We start from the raw sequence: 22,746 nt of genomic DNA on the forward strand, positions 1-22,746 counted from the left end.
GATATCTTCACTTAAGGGGTAAAAAGGAAAACAAAATATACTTTTCTACATAAAGGCCTCTTTCGAATGTATGTGTGTGTGTATGTGTGCCTTCGAGTCCCCACAGCATCAGTTTCTAAACAAATTAATCTCAAAGAAAAGCAACATGGGTAATGAATTCTGATGAAACTTTCCATGTATATATAGAATCATGGTACATGCACAAAATACACTGACACTTAGCCAACAATGAAATCAATACACAAATGTAATTATATTATGCACGTCTATCTTTGATCTAGGCATGTGTGTTGGCTTAATTTTCATAATTATAGTATATTATAAGCTTTTGGCTACTCAGAAAGGTCTTTGAATGGGGAGGAAGGGCTTTAATTCCCATATGTATTTTTATTCTTGTTGTATAGTCAGCCCTCCATATCCTCAAATTCTGCATTCATGGATTCAACCATCACCATCTTTAAAATATATGTATTTTTTAAATTCCAAAAAGCAAACCTTGATTTTGCTACTTCATATACCATACCATTTTACCATCCTATTGTATATAATGGAATTTGGAGCATATCCATAAGGGCTTCTAAACCAAACCACAGTGGATACTAAGGGCCCACTGTATTAAATCATTTAAAACTGTTTTACATTAGTGCTATTTTAAAACAATAGTTTATTTAATTGATTTTTAACTTTCTAAGTCATATATCACTGGATTTATAAAAGTTGAGTTTAGTGGGGTTGTGATTTGCCTTGGGTTCCATGCTGAAAGAAATATGGCAAATCAATGAAATGTCAAATCTGGCTTCACAGCTTTCCACTGCCTTAATCTCCTTCCCCAGACCTACCAATATATCAAAATTGTTATTATGTAAAAGCAAGATTTTCTTAGACTGAAACTCACATCAACCCTAGATAGCACAGTCAATGAGCACTTTTGAGATGAAATTGAAAGAAGTTGTTACTTTTTTGTAGACTGAAGGTTGGAACAGCCCGGCAAGAAGGGGTGGCTTGAAGCCGCCCCGCTGAAGACAAATTGAGGCCACGGAAAATGTACGCTATAGCCCCAATCTGCCTTGAACCCGGCTCAAAAAGGAGTAGAAAAGATCTGTCCCTTTCCCAGCTCTGCTGCAGCCCGAAACTGGCTTCAAGATGCTCCTCTGGCGTGCAGCATGTAAACACCACACCACCACAGTGTTTTGAAGCTGCCCACATCTGGGTGTCCATCCGACTTCCGGGCAGCTTCAAGGTGGCTTGAGAGCACATGGTGACGGCAGCTTTAAAGGGCCGTCTGTTCTAGCCCTCAGTCCACTGCATCACATGCAGCTGAGTCCATGAAAGCTTATGCTAGCAAGTCCATCTTCTCAGTTAACCTCAAAGATCTCATGGGACTTCTTTAATTTTTTTTTATGCTGCAACACACTAACACAGCTATCTCTTTGAATAGTAATACAGCCAATGGTGAGGTGCAATGGACCCTGCAGTCCATCAGATATTCCCCATTCCTGCTGTTAAGCCTTAGGTCCAAGCTAAATCCAAACACAGATCTTTTATATCTTGTGTAGTTCAGCTCTGATCTCCAGCCATTCCTAAACACAAAACATGTTTGAAAAAAGATTCCAAGTTCTTAATGCTCAGTTAAAACCCATTTGGTGAGCAACAGAACTGCAAAAGCAGACAAACCATGTAAAACATCAACACATCATGCAGCTTTCTCCCTGAACATTTATTGCTCTTCTATGGGTCACTGTTCATGCCTTCAACCATATACACAAGTAAGCTGCCTTACCTGGATCACCTTCCTCTGTATCTTCAGGTTTAACAAGAATACAGATATGCTTCCGTAGCTGCCGAGAATTAGAGAACTTTCGGTTGCATTTTTGGCATTCTAAGTTGTCAGGTTGAACCTCTCCCTGTTCTCCCCCTTCCTCAAGTCCCACTGGAACATCTTCATTTGTAGTGCAATTACTGGTTTCTGCCAATTCTTCATCAACATAACATTTCTTAGTTGATCCTTTTGGTCTGCCTCTTTTTCTCTTCACTACAAGGAGCTCTGTTGAAGAAACATTAAAAAGAATATATATATAAATGTATAGATATAAACGTATGTGTGGAAGGATGGACAGATAGATTTATGGAAATTTCGAAGCCATGCTGGGGGGGGGGGGGAGCTTTTTTCTAGGAGGGCTTTGGATTGTTGTTTTTTTAATGGAAAAATGCAATTATTAACCCCTCTTTACAGATTTAAAGGAGTTTTGTTATTATAGAAAAATAAAATTTATTATTATACCTGGATTTGGCATAGACTTATCATCTTTGGTATATTAAAAGTACTGTTTCATCAGAATAAGTTTATCAATTAAACATTTTTTTAAATGTAATTTTTGCTACAAATTGAGCCACAAAGTCCTGAACTGTATGGATTACCTGAACTATAAGGAAACTCTGATTTGCCAGGTTGAAGAGAAGAGCCAAAATAATAAAAACAGAAGAAAGCATTAACGTTAATAAACAAGAGTAGATTATTTTTTCTCTACTGGTTCACTATAGGGTCATGGAGACAGAACCTAGTAATTTTTGTAAAGTAATAAGTGAGAAAAGAAAACCAAGAGAGGAATTGTAATGATCTGATTCTGTGCACAGTCTTTCATGAAACTCTTCTGTTAACAACGTTTTTAGAAATAATTCTGGGAAAGCAATGTCTACAGTTCCTCTTTTTAATGCAGCCTCTATGTGCAGCAGCTGCTTCTTTACAAACCAACAGGGAAGCTGAGACTAAAGTGATGGTGAATGCTGGAAAAATGCATCTGAGGAGGAAGGCTCAAGTCTGAAAATGCTCATGCTACCTTCTTACTTTCAGTTAGTCTCAAAGGTGCCACAAGATCCCTTTATACTGGAAACAATACAAGAAATTTATGGAACAGAGATTAGGAGGCAGAAAAGTCTGAACACTATGGTCAAATATACTCATCAGAATAGGAGTGGCACTGTGAGTGAATTTACTGACAGTTTTATTCTTAACCGCCCTCAAGTTGATCCTGACCCATGGAGATCTTGTGGATGAGACATTTCCAAGACTCCTTATTTTCCAATGCTCTGCTTAGATCCTGTAAATGCATGCCTGTGAGCTCCTTAATAGAATCCCTCCATCTAGCATGCAGTCCTCCTCTTTCTACATTTCTTCACCTTTCCTAGCATTATTGTCTTTTTCATTGAGTCATTCCTTCTCATGATGTGACCAAATTACAAACAACCTCAACTTTATCATTTTGGCTAACAGGGAGACTTCAGACTTGATCTGTTCTAGGGCCCACTTGTTTGTCTTTTTGGCTGTCCATGGGATCCTCAGCACTCTTCGCCAGCACTACATCTCAAATGAATTAATTTTCTTCCTATCCACTTTCTTAACTGTCAAGCTCTCACATCCATACATGGTAACAGGGAATACAAGGCTTGTATGATCCTAACTTTTGTGCTCAGTTGCATATATTTACATAATAATAATAATAATAATAATAATAAACCATCCAATAAAATCAATTAAAAACAGCATTAAAAACAACATATTAATACTAATACATTTTAGTAATACATAGTAATACATTTTAGGATCTCTTCTAATGCTTCCATGGACACCATGGAAGTCTTCTTATTTTTTGAGTGCAATCTTTGCTCTGATCGAAGTCCCCAGACAGTTTACCTCATGGTAAGCCACATGCCAAAGCATTCTTTTTAACCTGGGATTCTCCAAGCAGATGCTTCTAGGCTCTCATAGTGGGAGGCAAACCTCCTTAGGATAGATATTGTACCCTTCAACTGCCCTGATTAAGCAGGAACTGCCCCAATTAATCATGGCCCAGCTCAGCCATGAAACCCACTGGGGGATTTGGGCAATTCACATGCTCTCAGCCTCAGGGGAAAACAATGGCAAACCTCCTCTGAACAAATCTTGCCAAGAAAACCCTTAGGATAGCCATAAATCAGAAATGACATGAAGGCTCACAATAACAAATACAATACGAGGTTCATAATGTGTGTGCATATATGTTGCCTGTCGAATTAGGGTGACCCCATGAATTTTTATAGGGTTTTCTTAGACAAGAAATACTCACAGGTGGTTTTGCCAGTTCCTTCTTCTGAAATATAGCCAACAGCACCTGGTAATCATTGATGATGTCCCATCCAAGTACTAACCTGATCCTGCTTAGTTTCTAAGATCAGACATCATCTGGTCCATAAGGTATTTAGGCCCTCCATGGTAATGTCAGGATTTTTGGCTCCTTCCATGTGCAGCCCCTCCAGCATTGCAATACTGTCTGAGATGATTTCCCAGCCCTCCAGGATTTTAGGGGAAATAATGGAGTGAGGAGGTATTGCTTCTCCTTTGCAGAAGCTATTTCCACAAGTCCAGTGACCAGATTGGATAGTGGTCAGTGTTGCCAAGTGAGGCCTGAGCTCTTCTGTTTGGTCTCTTGACTAGCCTAGGAATCAAGAGGGCTGGAGTTTATTCTGATTTTAAGTGCTGCTGCCACTGAAAGCAGTAGGAGCCAATGTGGCATGGTGGTTTGAGTGTTGGACCACAAGTCTGGAGAACAGGGTTCGATTTCCAGCGTAGCCATGAAATCCGCTAGGTGACCTTAGGAAAGTCACATGCTTTCAACCACAGGGGAAGGCAATAGCAAACCTCCTCTGAACCAATATTGCCAAGAAAACCCCGTGATAGGTTCGCCTTGGGGTCACTATGAGTCGAAAACAACTTGAAAGTACACAACAACAACAACAACAACAACAAGCCACTGAAGAAAAAGTATTCTATTTTTGTCCTAGTTTTAATGCTCCGGTCCTGATTCTGTTCCTAGCTTGATTTTGGGAAACAAGTTATAACCGGGAACCCCTGTTGCTCACAGTAATGTGATCTAGAGGAAGAATTCCATTCTGTCTAGATTGATGGCCACAGAGATGACGCTTCAAGACAAAATGGACAAATAAACTTATCATAGGAGAACAATTTTTATACTGTTTTTTCCAAACTGCATTTCTTGTCTGACCAACATTCAGTCATTTTGTAATGGTTTAAATTCTATTTTTATGCACACGTTCATGGGTGATGGTGGTGGAAGTAAAGGCTGCAAAAAAGGAAAGCCACAACTACTGGATTAAAAAAACCTTTTGTTTCGATTATTCCAATGTTACCTTCCAATTTTACATTTGTACAACTTTGTACAGCTTTGTAATTCTGAACACTTCAGAAACAATACATTATAATGAATGGCAATCAGATGAAGCCATGTTGCCCTCAGGAACAGATTTTCACAAAACAGATACACAGTCCAAATAATGTATGTGTGTGTGTGTGGAAACAGACTGTAAACACAGGCAGTGAAACATTGTATAATTCTGAGACTTTTAATTATTCAGAAAGAAGATAATTTTAAAGGTTTCATTTCTAAAATATGTATTGTATTTTCTGGCGTATAAGACGACTAGGCGTATAAGATGGCTCCGAACTTTTCCAGTTAAAATACAGAGTTTGGGATATACTCACCGTATAAGACTACCTCTTTTCCAACACACACCAAATAAAATTTTTAAAAAGTATCAGATTTGATTTCAATATGGTAATTTTAATTCAAATGCTTATGACATGCAGGTACTTAGCATGAAAACCTGTTGTATACAAAGCCTGCTTGGATTGGATTGTATACAAAGCCCGCAGATGCTCCAATCTGGCTCGGTAGTTTCAGCACCCACCCTAAAAGACGAAACCCGGCGTATAAGACGACCCCTGACTTTTGAGAAAATTTTCCTGGGTTAAAAAGGAGTCTTATACGCCAGAAAATACAGTATGCCTTACTAGACATTTAGTAGGCATTCAAGAGGGAATTGGGAACACTTGAAAGAACATAGCATTGTTTTAGATTTTTCTTTCTTTTAAAAAGGCAGAACTTAAATTCTATATGGAAAATTGAACCCATGAAGTCAGAGCTGCCTTAAAGATTATTTCACATGTTATATTTAATGCCACTGTGGTTGAGTTACACAAACAATTATTTTGGAGATGATATGTGCCAGGCATATGTGGTTTGGCAGTTCTGGTTAGAGGTTTTCGAAAAAGCAGAATATATTACCAATCCAGACATACAAGTTGTCCCAGAAAAAAATTATTGCCTCTTTATTTGGGATATAAAAGGGCACTCCAATATAAAAGATTACTTTCCTTTTTAAAAACTTACTGTTAGGCTTGGCAGTACATCAACAAGGGGAAAGGGTTAAAAAAACTTGAACAATGGGAAAAGAGGTAGTAATGTGAGATGAAAAAATTATTGGACAATATATTCTCTAAAAGATTATTCTCCAAGAACTTTTGAGCCTTTAATTTTTCATTACCTCTCTAAATAATATATTCAGTTTTTAGATTGTTCCTGATTGTTAAAGTACTTTCTTCATCATTCCAGATAGTTTGATACCTTACAGAACATCCCAGAATCGTGAAGAACTTTCCCCACTAACCTAAAACACACTTGCCTTCTCTAATGCCTTCATTCATGAGTCTGCAACCCAACACAATTGCCCTTCTCCATCTTATTTCCTCTTTTTCATTTTACTTGGAAATGTTTATGGTTTTTACTTTGTTGTTGTTAACAAGCCTTGAGTCGATTTCGACTCATGGCAACCCTGTGGATGAGACCTCTCCAAGACTCCCTATCCTCCAGTATTCTTCTAAGCTCTTGCAGATTCATATTCATGACTTACACATTAACAAGTAGTAAAACTGTCTCAGGTATGTGGTACAAGTATCAAACAAGTAATTCACAAAAGTTCTTGGGTTGGAAATTATTCTTGAGCATATTCTCCTAAAGTTTATTCTCAAGAATTTTATAATGCTGCTCTGGAAACCTGCACTGATACAAGTTCAGGTAATGAGAAATGCTCAAAGCCATGATATCTTCTAGGAAACATAGTATCTCTTTATTGCATATGTAAATAATAATGTCCGTATATACATTCCTTCAAGGCATGAATCCCTATAGAAAGATATTATAAGCTGATTGTGATCATAGCTTTGTTAAGGGCTCTATATAACTCAAAATAACTGGTTAATTTTTAAGATCTATTTCTAATTCTATTGCAGTCAAGTGCTACATTTTTGTTAAGTGTTTTATGAACTGCACATGCTTTTTTATTACTTCATTTGAAATGCGATGATAGAGACTTAACAATTAATACATAAGCTGACTGTGATCACAATGAGCAAAGTTTTAAACAGAACATGTATAAGAAATGGAAAAACAGGGAAATCACCAAAGAGGAGTTCAAACAAATAGCGAGCACATGTAGAGGTAAAGTCAGAAAAGCTAAAGCCCAAAATGAACTCAGGCTTGCTAGAGAGGTTAAAAAGAACAAAAAGGGCTTTTTTGGATATGTCTGCAGCAAAAGGAAGAAGAAGGAAATGTTAGGGTCACTGCGTGGAGAAGATGGCAAAATGCTCAGAGAACAGAAAAGACAGAATTACTCAACATTTTCTTTATCTCAGTCTTCTCAGAAAAGGAAAAGGGTGCTCAACCTGAGGATAATGGAGCAGAAGACATAATAGGGGAATTTCAGTACAGAATAAGTAAAGAGATAGTACAGGAATACCTTGTTAATCTAAATGAATTTAAGTCTCCGGGACCAGATGAACTACATCCAAGGGTATTAAAAGAACTGGTAAATGTAATATTGGAGCCATTGGCAATCATATTTGATAACTCTTGGAAAAAAGGAGAAGTCCCAGCAGACTGGAGGAGGGCAAACGTTCCTATCTTCAAAAAAGGGAAAAAAGAGGATCCCAACAATGATCATCCAGTTAGTCTGACATCAATACCAGGAAAGATTCTAGAGCAGATCATTAAGCAGAGAGTCTGTGAACATCTAGAAGGCAATGCCCTAATCACAAAAAGTCAACACGGGTTTCAGAGAAAGAAGTCACGCCAGACAAATCCTATCTCTTTCTTTGATAAAATTACGAGCTTGGTAGATGAAGGGAATGCTGTGGATATAGTATATCTTGATTTCAGTAAGGCCTTTGACAAAGTTCCCCATGACATTCTTGCAAACAAGCTAATAAAATGTAGGTTAGACAAGATAACTGTTACATGGATTTGTAATTGGTTGACTGGACGAACCCAAAGGGTGCTCAACAATGGATCCTTTTCATCCTGGAGGGAAGTGACCAGTGGGGTCCCACAGGGCTCTGTCCTGGGCCCAGTGCTATTCAACATCTTTATCAATGACTTGAATGACAGAATTGGGGGCATACTTATCAAATTTGCAGATGACACCAAATTAGGAGGAGTAGCCAATACCCCAGAAGACAGGATCAAAATTCAAAACGACCTGAGCCACAGATAACAAAATGAACTTCAACAGGGAGAAATATAAGGTACTGCACTTAGGGCGGAAAAATGAAATGCACACATATAGGATGGGGGACACCTGGCTGAATGAAACTACGTGTGAAAGGGATCTGGGAGTCCAAGTAGACCACAAGTTGAGATGTGGTCTACTTGGTCTACAGTGAGATGCAGCAGCTAACAAGGCCAATGCGATTTTAGGCTGCATCAATAGAAGTTTAGCGTCTAGATCAAGGGAAGTAATAGTGCCACTCTATTTATGTCCTATGAGGAACGATTTAGGGAGCTGGGGATGTTTAGCCTGTAGAAGAGAAGGTTAAGAGGTGATACGATAGACTTGAAGGAATGTTATATTGAGGAGGGAGCTGACTTGTTTTCTGATGCTCCACAGATTAGGACTCGGAGCAATGGATGCAAGCTACAGGAAAAGAGATTCCACCTCAATATTAGAAAGAACTTCCTGACAGTAAGGGCTGTCCGACAGTGGAACACACTCCCTCGGAGTGTAGTGGAGTCTCCCTCCTTGGAGGTCTTTAAGCAGAGGCTAGATGGCCATCTGTCAGGGATGCATTGACTGGATGGCCCTTGCGGTCTCTTCCAACTCTATGATTCTACATACAGATGGACAGGCAGAGACAGACATAGACACACACACATAAATTAAAGGATTGCATTAACATTCCATGACAAAACAGTACATAATCTTTTCTTTCAAATATAAATAGCAAATAGAGGTACAAGTTAGATCACCTGCCATAGATAATTTCAAATAGCAAATTCTGACCCTATCACATGATGGCTTTTCCAGCCATCACCTGGCAAGACTGATGCAGAACTCATCTGCCTGGGGTAATGCAAGATAAGGCGGTCAGTGGAAGACAAACTACATTATCCATTTCTCTGAATGTATTAAGAATGCAAAGACAAAGTCACGGTTATCTTTGGACCACACAATGCACTCTGATGTCTTACAGCTAAAGTCAGAAGTTCATGGGGAATGGAGCTGACTGGATATCACCCAGTAATGAGGAACTTCACTTCTTGATTACACTGCTCAAAATTCAAATGAACAGATGTATATTATTTTTTAAATAAAGTACATTTGCACTGGCAGATGAATTTAATATGTGTTGATTCAGATGCATCATGGGCACTCATCCCATTCGTGAACTTCACACGCTCATCTGATAGTTATAAAAGAGCTCTGTGTAGGTGTGTGTGCGCGCATGCACCTTTAAGTCATTTCTGACTTATGGAGACTTTAAGTTCAACCTATAATGAGGCTTTCTTGGTGAGATTTATTCAAAAGAGGTTTGCCTAAGGCAAACAACACATCACTTGCCCACGGTCACCCAGTGAGTTTCATGGTTGAGCTGGGATCGAACCCTGTTTTCTAGAGTCATAGTCCAACATTCAAACCACTACACCATGCTGGCTCAAAAGAGCCAACAGGCAATATCAACATCCAAGTGAATGTGTGGCAATCTGTTGTAAGGAGAAGACCTGAGATATCCTCCCTACCACTAAAAAGCCAATATGAAAAAGAGTAATTGTATCAGAAACATCACTGTGTACTGCACAATCATCAATATTTACATAGCTGGTCAAATTAGTAACATTTTGTCAAGTTAACACACTCTGTATTTCAGTCTACTGAAGTAAAATTCAGCTGCCTTCCATGAAACAATTGTGAAGTGCTACGCAAGACAGTCATTTGGTGTTTAGCAACATGGATATCTAACCTTAAGATATGTGCTAAACAGTTTGACCCCCTTGGCCTTAAAAAACATGGCATATGGTGTACAACAAAACAGACTGTGCTTATGCCAGGGAAGAATTGCCTGCAAGTCACTAGGCTGGACAGACTTAACAAAACTTGGTTATTTTCTCTCTTTTAAAAGGCCACAGGTGGCCTAGCTGGGAACCTGTAGGTATGCATTTGTGTTTTTGTGTCTATACTGCAAATTGAACTTAGGAAGGCTTTGAAGACACCTAGATTTCAATTTTGTTAATGATAGGGACCGCTATTTTTCTTAAAGATGAGTTGCATTTTTCATCCAGCTAAGGCAGAATAATTGTAACCAGCTAAGTCAGTCAACCTTTCTAGTATGGTTTTCGCTACTGTTAATTTTCCACTATGAATTATGAATAATCCTTGTTCTGTCTTTGCACAAATTGAGAGCTATTTTCTAAAATGACTCGCAGAGTTTTTGGTTCCGTCAAATACCAAGATAACATTCAGCTGAGCAGCTTGCCAAATGACCACTGAGCTTTATTTTCGATGTTGTGGCTGCTTTCCAAAGAAAGTTCAATTGATGGCTCTTTCAGAGTGCCAAAATGTTTTAGAAGGACTTAGCTATACTTATATTTAAAATCAATGAGCAGCAACCACCAACTTCTATGCTGAGCATTTGGAAATGACTGGCACAATCACAAAGAAAGTTTCCTTTATGCCAGAGGTTGCTCCTAAGAGAGATGTGGATGTTGCTCACATTATGGTAGACTGTCACATTGTGAGCTGCTCTAGACTATCTGACTACAATGCAGCATTCTTGCTACAACAAGGTTTTCTTCAATGGTCTCCACAGAGCAGATGCAATGCAGGGGGACTGGATGATTTCTATAAGAAGAAATGTTGGAACTGAAGTCTGTATTAAAACACTTTATGCCTGTGCCAAAATACTTCAATTACATCTAAATTACTCAAAAAGTATGTGGCATCTCTGAAAATGATAGTCTTGGGAGCAACTTCTGATTCATTTCCTTGGTGACAGACCCCAAAATCCCCTGGCTGGAGCCAATAACTACATCATATGGTACACAGATGCATCTGTTAGAGCATAGTGAACATAATTCCAAAATGTTCAATATCACTGGCTTTGTTGTTCCTAGCACAGATTTCACATTTCCAGAAAGGGTTAATGGGGACCATTAATGATGTTGTAAGGTACATTAGCTGAAACAGAGACCACCTGGAAGAGACCACCTTCCTGCCTCTTTCTTCAGAGGGTTTTGCCATTGCAATTCTCTGATGCTGAGAGAGTGTTACTTGCCCGAGGTTATCCAGTAGGTTTACATGGGAAAACTGTGATTCAAACCCTGGTCTGCAGAGTCCTAGTCCAATGTTCAAACCGCTACACCATCCTGGGTCTCTGCTAAACAGGTACAGATCCAGTTAATGCTTGTATAGGAGACTACCTGGCAACCATACATATGCATGTCCTCAATTTCATCATGGAAGAAAGGCATAACATAAAGTGTGGCAGATATTCCAAGACTGTGTATGGAACCAACGGGGGGGGGGGGGGAGCACAATGTTTTGAAGTGTATAATACACACAGAGGAATTCAAATACATAGCCATGTTAGCCTGAAAAATCTGTATGCAAAGAGATATTGTAGCACCTTTGAGACTAACTGAAAGACAAAAGTAGCATAAGTTTTCATAGACTTGAGCCTACTTCCTCAGAAACATGGGGTAAAGTAGAGAGTGCATTCCAGCAGCTCAGACACAGCTTTCAGTCAAATGCATACAGTTATCTGGGAACAATCAATCTTAAAAAGAAGGTGAGGACAAAGGAAACATGTAATTTCATAGACTGAACTAACATGTAGAAAATGAGAACACATATCAAGAATGAAATGATGTTCATTGCTCTTAGCGCTATCAGTCAGTCCAAAACATAGATTCATGTGCACCTTCTAAAGCCCACAACTTCCCCCCTTCCCCCTTTATCCTCCTTACCAACCAGCTGCATGGTGACTGAGTTCATGCCTACAGGACCATAGTTTTCCATTGATTAACATCTTGCAATTAGTGGATAATAATTTGTCAATACAGAATGATTCATTAGCACAATTCCTTACAGTGAATCTTTACTTTTCATCTCAACACATGCACCATCTCCTTTGCATATCACACACATACACAAACATTAGAACAGCATCCTTGCAGGCCACAGATTGCAGGCATAAAAACACTTCCCAACCAACTAAACCACAGTAATGTCCACAGAGTACGCCTATTTGATACACTCTACATTTCAAATAAGCCAAAAATATGGAGGCTCAGGCCGTAGGGTCAAATCCGGCCACAGTGTATATCTCAGATGGTCCTCTTCCTCATTACACCATTATCTGGTAGTTTCCTAACTTTTAACCCCATTTTGAAAGGTTGAAATAAAAGGATTGCCTTTACAAGGTTGAAAGATGACTTAGGCGCTGTACATACCGGCGTATGCAGCGCCCCCATCATGTGCTAGGGGTTGGCCGAGGACGCAGCATCAATACCAGCCTCACCCCTAGCACGTGACAGGTGGCGCCGCCATTTTGATATAACGGCCACGTCGCGTCCAAACGGCATGGCGCGGCCGTTATGTCCTGACGCCCTTTCAGCAGCGCCGAAATGAGCTCCAAAATGGAGCTCCTTTCATGCCACGTATTGCTGGCATGGCCTTTACATGGCTGTGCCAGCGATACTGAAGAGAAAGGAGCCGAGCGGCACCTTTCTCTCTCCCCGCCGCTGTTGGGGTGTCCTTGGGGCATGAAGCACCAAGGACACCCCTTTCCAGGCCACAGGGAAGCAGCGTTTTGCCACTTCCCCGAGGCCTGGAAAAGCGGTGGATCAGGGCCTCCGGGGCTGCCACTCCGTCAGGGAAAGGGGCGGGTGCAGGCCACCTCAAAGGGGTGGGATACAGAATCTTACTGTATCCCGCCTTAGTTGCTGAACCTTTGAGCTAAACTAGAGTGGCATTTTGGTTCCATCTTTTTTGCGTTTGAGCCCACCCATTCCTGGAAGCGACATTCCTCTTCATCTTTTCCAACTCAGGCTGGAAGAGGTTTGCCATCCTTGATATAAACAGACCCACAGAAGCAATCAGGTTTGTTAACCTTTGCTGGGAGAAAGTCAAGGTGATTTCACTTGCATATACCTAATGTGAAGTTGCTGAATTCATGCTTTATCTCTCTTTTTTAAATAGAAAAAGTGGGATAACTCCACGTGTGAAGTTATAGACATTAAGCAAATACTTATAATTCATGAAACAAACAAATCCTCTGGCAGATCTGTGAAGCCATCAACGGTTGCTATGCCTTACGCAGAGACATTTAATCATTGTAGTGGGAAAGTTTTATGAATTAGGCAAATGCTTTACTGCTGCCATGAATTAAGTAGAGGCTCTGCTTGTTGCAAGACTGAAGCAATTTTATAAATTTAACATAACACATAAAATAGCAGTAATAATAATTTGCATTTTTGCCAACTTCTGCCGGTACCTTCTCCATTTTTATTTAGATTTGTGGGTGTTGTGAGAGGTCTGAGTGGAATAATGATGTCGTCCGCCTTAATCCCTTCCTCTGAATGCTTCTCAGAGACGTGAGACAGAAGTTGCGACTGGTTCGGGGAAAATAAGTTACAGAGCTTACACATGAAGATAGACATGTTCCCTGGAAAATATAAACGAAATTTAAAAATGGTTATTAAAATTTTTGATTATAATAGTTCATTTGAACATTCTTATTCATGTTGAGCTTCTTTTTGTTGTTCCTTTGGCACCTGAGGCTTAAACAACACATAATGGCTGTTCAAAAATGTACAGCAAACCCAGTGAGAGATTTTTCACAGTTAAAATGGAAGGGCTTCCAGCTACAGATCTTTCCCTTCTACAACCGGCAATGGAAAAAGGCTCCTCAACCAGTTCAGTGCAATCCATGAACTGCTGGTTGGTTCAATGGGTCACAGAACATGACAATAGAGGGACACCAAAGTGGCATACAGATTTAGCCATACAGCCATACAGCAGATAGCATGTTTATCCACGTTCTGTATGTTAGCATCAACTCCCAGAGGAGTTAAAATGCTGATGACTATTCCATATTATGCATCTGAGGAAGAAGGCTGACGTCTATGAAAGCTCAGGCTATCAGCTCCTTTCTTTCAGTTAGCCTTCAACAGATTGTCTGCCAGTCACCCTATTTTGAACAGTTTAGCAAAAGTGGGAAAGACCTGGAAATAAAAAGCAAAGTAGGGCAATATTACTTCAGGGCAGTCAAAGTACTAACTTCAGGCATCTCTTGTCTTGAAATGGAAAATGCACATACCAGGATGAGCCTTTGATGTATTCACCTGCACTTTCCCTCTAACCCCCTCTCTCACCCTCAGTGTCTTACCCATTAACTCAGAGGATTTCTTTCAAGGATAAGTGTAATGTAAATATAAGGATAAATGGAAACTGAAAAGAAACCATTACTACTATTAGTACTAGTATAAAACCATTACAATGGACCCTCCATATTCACTGGGCTCAGGGCACAGGAACCCTGTGAAAGTGGGGAAAATGAAAATAAAAAAACCTATTTTTTATATTTTTACCTGAGAGAACACATTTGGTCAAGATCTGCCAGAAGCTGGACATGAAATTGTGCCGGAGGACCTACAAATGCCTAGAGAAGTGTTCTCTCTAGGAATCTCTAGGTCCTCCAACGTGACTTTTGACAGAAATTGACAACAGCATCATGTTGGAGGATCTAGAGATTCCTAGAGAGAACATATTAATCAAATCAATGAATAATCAAATCTGCAGAAGTCAAAGCCACAAATGTGGAGAGCCAACTGTACTGCTGCTGCTGCTTCTACTACTACTACTGCTACTACTACTACCGCTGCTGCTGCTGCTACCACCACCACCAAATCTATTGCAGAGCTCTGCATCAGCTAAACAAATATACAGTAGGTAATGGTTAAATCATTTGCCAGTTAGGGTACAGATCAACAGGACAATAACTGAAAGAGCCAATTAAAGGCATAGAATCAAATAAGCAATACATTCCAAATGAAGCATGAATTGAACTGATGAGCAGGCAGTGGGTAATTAATTAAGAGGGAAGTCAACAGAGCAATTAATTAGCCAATGAATTAAATATGCATAAAATCAAAGAAACTGTTAATCCATTAAATGTGCAGGTACACCAAGAGCAAGGGAGATTACAGAAGAGGAAAATAGTCAGCTTGCTGCATGCAATCTTCTCCCTATGCCCTACCAATCTAAAACCTAATTTACTATTCCAGTACTTTCTAATTTGACAGAAAAAATTGATTAATTACTGTCACTGTATCAAAACGCTCCTAATATTTACCTTCTCCATGAATTGCAAGTCTAAACACACTTATTAGAGAATAAGGTCCATAGGAAGGTCACATAAATGTGACTGAGGCCCAGTACAAACCACCTCAAAAGGGCGGGCTGGCAGCAGCCTGTCTGCCTGCAGGAGGACACCACAGCAGCCAAACTGCCTGGAGTCCCTCCACCCTAAAAATTTCCTAGGAAGGTGTGCACACGTCACGAGTGCACCATTAGTGCTCTCATGACGTAAGCAACATGCAGCAACATCTATACGCTGTGCGTCACTTACGTCAAGATGGCATCCTCCGTGTGGGTGGGAGGCTGCCATTAGGCCGCCACCATGCCGTGCTAGGGTTCCGGAGCGTGCAGTTACCGTGCGCTCCGGAACTCTAGTATTGGCGACAGCATGCCACTTTTGGCCCATTTGTCTCGAGCCTTACTTTCATACAGCGATACACTGTTAATCTGTTTACACACAGCTGCAGTCATTTCCAAATGGGCTAAAAGTTATCATCTTTCAAATTAATTTAAACTATGTTCAGTCCCACTTGGGGGAAACAAGTAGCATGCAAATCAAATAAATAAATGCATTCTAACAGGTCAATAACGTTGCTAATTCAAGAGTGAAAAGAGTACTTCAGTACTGAATGCTAGTCAAATCAGGGCAGTCTTCCTCTCTCACACCTGCTAGAGCCCTTTGTGGTAAAGAAAACCCACCGCAGAAGGTTTTCTATCCTTTTAAAACAGTTTTTTTGGGATGCTTGGGGAAAAGGTTGTAAGGGATGGGGATAATCCAGTGGGATACACCACGGGATCTTGGCCTAAGTTCTCAGAATGTGAGGCCAATCCTAGGTACTCAAATTGCGAGGTTGTCCCAATGAGAATGGGATAGCAAATGCTAGATTTCTAGATGTGTTCCCTCTTCTTCACAAACAAGAACAAAAGCAAAGAGCCCACAGCCCTGAGTCTCCAGGACCTTGGTGCCAGGATGTCTTGGAGGCCTCTCATTCATAGGGTTGCCATACGCTGAAGTCACCTAACAGCAATGAACAACAAGAACTCAGTTCTGATTTTTCGATCAATGCCCAGGGATGGAAAAGAAATTTGCTTTGACTGAGGTTTTTAATCAGTTTATCAAATCTATGCTCTACAAGGCTGTTAATGAAAGTGTGGTCTTAAATTTCATTCTCCCAGGGGGAGTGGAAGTGAGTCTCATTTTTTCCCTTGGAATTATGCACTACTAAAATATGTATATTTAAAGAATTTGTACAAAGACTCTGTAGTTGGTGGGGAAACATGTAAGAAAAAGATGATGTTTGATAAGGTAGAAGATAGTAGGAAAGGAGGAAGACCGCATTTGAGATGGATAAAATCAATCAAGGAAGCCAAGGACCTGAGTCTGCAAGATCTGAGCAGGGCTGTTGAGAATAGAGTGACTTGGAGGGCTCTCATTCATAGGGTTGTCAGAGATCCAAGTCAACTTGATAACAGTTAACAACAACTTTAGGAAAAGCCAATACCAAAATATCCACACTTTTTAAAAAAAATTATTTATTTATTTGTTTGTTTGTTTATTTTGGTGTAAGCAGGCTGAGTTTCACAACCCAATGTAAAACCTGAATGGGACGAGATTCTGAGAAATATAACAACAAAACTGATTTTCACACTTCTCTCAATGCTGATAGCAGCTAGGCAGGAGACAGCTTTTCTACTCCTCCTCCCATCTTCTTCCTCTGGGGCTGACAACAGCTGCCTGCCCAAAGGAAGCTGCTTATTTCATTTCATTTCTATACCACCTTTCTCCAAGGAAGGGACCCAAGATGACTCACAGATAAAATTGTTGTTATTCTTAATTACAATAAAAATTCAAAACAATTGAAATCATCTAGCTAAAAACAATATAAAAGGACATAAAACATACAAAAGTTTAAAAACCTGTCTAAAGCACACACTTCATATAAAAGTCTCTCTGACATGATTATATATTTAAAGCCTGCTTCAATAAAAATGTCTTAATAAAAGTGTCCATAGATTGCACAGCAAATCTTCTTGACATTTTTTTCCTTTCACACCCAATCTTATTGGTTAAGCAGGTAGCAGCCAGGCAAAGGTTCTGTGATGACACCTTGATGATGGAACATTTTACTTAATGCTGCTTGCTCAGTGCCTAGTTTAGCAGTTACTACTTGCAGAGGCATTTAATTTCTAAGGGCTATATCCAATTGTTACTCCCAGCAAGAATAGACCCACAGAATCTATGGAAAGTACAGAAGTGTTGGCAAGTCAATGATTCTGTAAGTTCCCATTGACTCGCAGTGTCTCTATTTCCATGTTGGGAAAACCCACCCCTTGAAGGCCAGATTGGTGCCAACACTTGTATTGTTTCAGTACCAATAAACATGGCTTTTTCTTAAAGCCTTCATTACAAATTGATTTTATCCTGTTTGCACACGTGGGAATAACCAATGCATTCAGTCCTAACTGATGTCTTTTTCCCCATCTGTATTATTGCTCATTTGTCATTTCTGAGATATTTCTTTCTCCTTATTTAAATCAATTGCCTCACAAGTGGCTTCTCTAAGTGTTGTACAATTTATAACATAATCATGACAATAATACAGACACACATGTGTTTGGTGAAATGCCATTTTTGGACTTACTTTTGAAGAGAAAGGTATGAAGAGCGAAGTTCAATGAGACTATGGCCCCATACAGACAGGCCAAAATAAAGCTGCTTCAGGTCACCTTGGAGGCATGCTGTTTAAATGATGCATGTGTCCTAAGAGTCTGGAAGCCGCACCAAAGTCATGCTCCAGTTCTAAGAACTTAAGAACTGGAGCATTTTTTTTGGCATGGCTTCCAGACTCTTAGGACACATGCATCGTTTAAACAGCATGCCTCCAAAGGGACCCGAAGCAGCTTTATTTTGGCTTGTCTGTACAGGCTGTATAATTTTCTTTAGTCCAGCATTTTGTTTTCCATGGCCTAGGATAAGCCTACCTAAAGGACATGGGTGCAGCTACATCTATATGTTTTGGAATGATGTAATAAAGGAAAAACTGACTGAAGTCTAAAGGCTGACCACTTTCATTGAAATTAGATTTTGTTTCATTAAAATTTTGGTTCAATAAGTGCTATGACAGATCTTTACAGTTGTGCTAAAGATAATTAGAGGTTGTTGCTTTGAAGATGAAACATGGAAAACAAGGCTGGGAGAAATCCATAAAGAAAGGGGTCACTCCTTATAGCTGGACTAATGAAGAAAGTTTTGAGGCAAATACTGCATTATTCTGCATTGGAACATTTCCCCAATTAAATACTTGAGGAGGATTTGTTAACTCCCTTTAACTACAAAATAATACAGAACAAACAGCTGCCAATAAATGAATATTTTGTCTTAATTATAAGTTCATACTTTATTGCTTTGTGGCTATTTTTACAGAATACATTTACAGATCCACCAAACAGTCAGAAAAAATGTTGACAGGTCTTTCCTCCTTATAGGCCTTTAAGTCATTTCTGACTTATGGCGACCCTAACACGGGATTTTCTTGCCAGATTTGTTCAGAGGTTTGCCATTGCCTTCCTCTGAGGCTCAAGGTCACCCAGTGGGTTTCCATAGCAGAAGTGGGATTCCAGTCCCTTTCTCCAGAGTCCTAGTCCAACACTCAAACCACTACACCATGCTGGCTCATTCAGTTAATATAGTAAATGTGTTTTCCTGAACATTACTCCTTTAACAGAAAATATGATACTAGAGAAAAATAACATAGAAAGAATGGGGATAGGTTGTTGTTAATTGCCATCAAGTGAATTTGGACTTATGGTGACCCCATAAGTAAGAAACCTTCAAGTTGCTCTGTCACCAACAGCCCTTTGGTGTTGATTGACTCTATCTGGAATGTGCTCTTCCTCTTTTCCTGCTGCCTTCTGCCTTACCAAGAATTATTGTCTTTTCTAGTGAGTTATGCCTTCTCATGTTGTGGCCAAAGCACGGCAGTCTCCTATGCCTCACAAGAAAGGAGCAGATCAACATGTTTCAGCAAAGGATTTATTCAAAATTAATAATATGCATGTGTGAAATAAAACAACCAGGTAAGGCAAGCCTTGCATAAGTAAACAGAAACATGCTGAACTTTTTAGAGACCACTTGAAAATTTCTTCCAAAATGTGTGTGTCTGTGTGCCTTCAACTTGTGGACTTATGGTGACCCCATGAATTTAACAGGGTTTTGTTAGGCAAGGAGTAGTCAGAGGTGGTTTTGTCAGTTCCTTCCTCTGAAACATAGCCTACAGCACCTGGAATTCCAGTCTCCCATCTAAGTACTAACCAGGGCTTGCCTTGCTTAGCTTCCAAAAGCATATAAGATTTGCTGCTTTCCAAAATGTATCCAAGAAAATATATATATATATGTTTACCAGTCTCAATTTTTCTAATGATTTTCATTCTGGTAACAACAACAGCAACAAAGCCATTCTTAAACAGATATCTGACTTTTTGACATGGTGAGAGGTGGCGAGGCAGACCTATCCACTTTCCCCATTTCTCTCATTTAGTTTTCCCATTTAGTAAGGGATTTCGGAAGCAGCTGCTGTTTACCTTGTCTGTTGTAGGCTGGCGCAGACAACTATAGTAGGGACTAGCTACAGTAGAATCCCATTTTTATTAAACTTTATTGCATGGTTTACTGCAGATACACTGCAGTAACCTGATACTCAAAGTCTGTGCTACTCCAGCCAACCTTCACCATCCTCCCAGTGTCAATAGTGCTAAAAACATGCAGCTAAACAGAAAATGAGGAGGGCAAAGTGGGGACTGGGCAGGTGCAAAAATACTTTCTTAAAAGGAGATGTTTTTCCAGAGGCTTTGTTAAGTGAGGTATGCCTCTATTTCAAATAAATATTACTTTTCATCTTTAAATGCAGATCAATGAGTATTCATTTTATTATATGCCATCTCTGACAAGCTGTTACACTTTGTTTCATCCTGCTTTTAAAATCCATAGTCTCCGCTTTAATTAAAAGCTGGATGACAGATTTATGATAGCTTGGCTGGATATCCAGAAAAATGAGCTACATTTTAAAGTTTGGCTAGTGGAAATCAACAAGACACTCTACAATTAAAAGGGAGATATCAGAAGAGTTGTTAAAGTTTTGATAGAATAATTAGTCAATATAAAATTTTAACAGGCATAACACTCAGTGAGGATATGCAAAGGTTTTGGAACATCACTGGGGGGGGGGGGGGGATAAAGTTTTGTATATATTTGCCTGAAACCAAGGATCAGCATTGCTGGGTATGAGTTTTCTCTCTTCTTGGTTTCTGATGTTTTAAGCTGCTTTAGCTGCAGGCTTGAGGTCTTTTCTCTCAAGATAAAGGGACACACTGCCCTACTTGGCAAACAGCTTTCGTTATTCTTATTTTGCTTCTTCTCTGCTACAACATTGTTTCCTAGAAATAATGTTTCCAGGATATAAATAATATTTATTTTAAATTTCCCCTTCAAACTTTTGTCTAAAGAATCCTTTCAATAGTTTTCGGACTTTTAAGAGCTTTTTGCTGGAAGCATCTACAAATCCTGAATTGTTCATTGGAGTAGTAGGTACTTATTTCTCCTGTAACTGGAAATATAAAATGCTTGTTAGACTGCAGTGGCTAGTGCAAATATGCAGTGTTTAAGCTTAATATTTATCCTATTTTTTCCTTATATAATGCTTGCCATCTATTATTTGTTATTGTGTACCTTCGGGTCATTTCTGACTTGTGGCAACCCTAAAGTGAACCTGTCATGGGGTTTTCTTGGCATGATCTGTTCAGAGGGCTTTGCCTTTGCCTTCCTCAAAGACTGAGGGGCTCAACAGTCTCAGCAGGAAAAGAGAAAGGGTAACTACTCCATTCCTGAGCCTCATCTTGTAATTTCCAAAAAGCTTACTGTTAAGGTACATAACCACGTAGGAGGGATTTCCTTTGCCTGACTTTTGGGAAGGGGAATACCAGCAGTTTGCTCAAGAACTTAAAGGCACTTCTGGATCTAAAACAGTAAGGTAACATCCAGTGGTGCAGAGTCAGGGACCATCCGCACTCAAAGCTGTGTCAGAATTCAGCCAAAGGGATGGGACTGTAGGGTTGCCACATTAAAAACTTGAGGGTTCTTAATACCTTTAATGGTTGTGTACAAAAAGGGAATTTCAGCAGGTCCTGGTTCTCATGCAACCAGATAACAAGTGGCACCCGCTGAAATTCACACTTCTGCACAACCAATAAAGGTTGAGGAGCCCTCTGTAGTTTTCACTCTGGCAACCCTAAACATGAGAACACCTTATCTAGTCTGTGTGCTTAAGTCAATAATGACGCTATAATCTGTACTCTCAGTGATTCATAGTTTTACTTCAGTGTATTCTCTGAACTTCAACTGAGAGGACCTGACTGAATCAGGCCCTCTAGATCAACACGCCTCCTGATCTGAAATAAACAAACAAACAAACCAGTACAGGTGTCAAAAGGGTGAGAAGGAAGCATGAAATGCAGCATGCCACTCAGACTTGGACAATGATACTGACCATGTGGGGCTAAAAAAAAAATCACCGTAAGTGGTGGCTGTGGGGATATGTGTGGTCCTAACTATTCTGCATGGATCCAAGGGCATTTCCTCTCCTCCTCACCAATACATAAAAGTGCAGTGCTATATACACTAAGTACTACTGACTTTACTTCTGAGTAAAGACAGAGAAGACTGTACTACAGAAGAGCTTTGCTTATTTGTTCCTAATTCCATATTGGGAAATATTACTTTGTATTTCATTGCTCTTTTTGTTGAATGTTCTGTCAATTTGAAACTGTTTTAGAGAAAATCAATACACAAACAATTCAGAGAAAAGAAACCAAATTTGTTTATCTATGTATGTATCTATAGATATAGGTAAATAAGGAATCACTAATTAAAAATCAGACATGATTTTGGAGTAAAATCACGTGGGAGGGCTATACAAAGTTCAGAACTAGATACAAATAGAACAGAGAACAGTTGGAAGTCTCAGTAACATCCGTCAAATCTGTCAGTTGCAGACATCCATCATGAAACAACAGCAGCGAGGCATGCTGCATAAAAAGGTAACGTAATGTGGGGAGAAAAGGTTGTCTGTTGGCCATTAATAATGTATAGATCACGTTCTTGTTCATAAATATGGCAATGAAAAGTACTGACTGTGGACTGCTAGGTTTCTACAGAACAATATGGGATAT

At 39.6% G+C, this 22,746-nt stretch overlaps 1 protein-coding gene across 5 annotated transcripts in view; it reads right to left on the reverse strand.

The window, feature by feature from the left end:
* The window catches only part of ZFAT (zinc finger and AT-hook domain containing), a 191,863-nt gene that overhangs the window by 111,221 nt on the left and 57,896 nt on the right, over window positions 1-22,746 (reverse strand). For all 5 annotated transcript variants that reach the window (XM_089518003.1, XM_089518001.1, XM_089518002.1 and 2 more), the window contains 2 exons: window positions 13,658-13,828; window positions 1,781-2,044 (listed from right to left, as the gene is read on the reverse strand). In XM_089518003.1, coding sequence (XP_089374129.1) covers window positions 1,781-2,044; window positions 13,658-13,828 — 435 coding nt within the window. The remainder of the gene's footprint in view (window positions 1-1,780; window positions 2,045-13,657; window positions 13,829-22,746) is intronic.

This window comes from Sceloporus occidentalis, unplaced genomic scaffold (genome assembly GCF_023333645.1).
Source record: "Sceloporus occidentalis isolate IW3139 unplaced genomic scaffold, rSceOcc1.0.p SCAF_3, whole genome shotgun sequence".
Classification (NCBI taxonomy): Eukaryota; Metazoa; Chordata; class Lepidosauria; order Squamata; family Phrynosomatidae; genus Sceloporus; species Sceloporus occidentalis.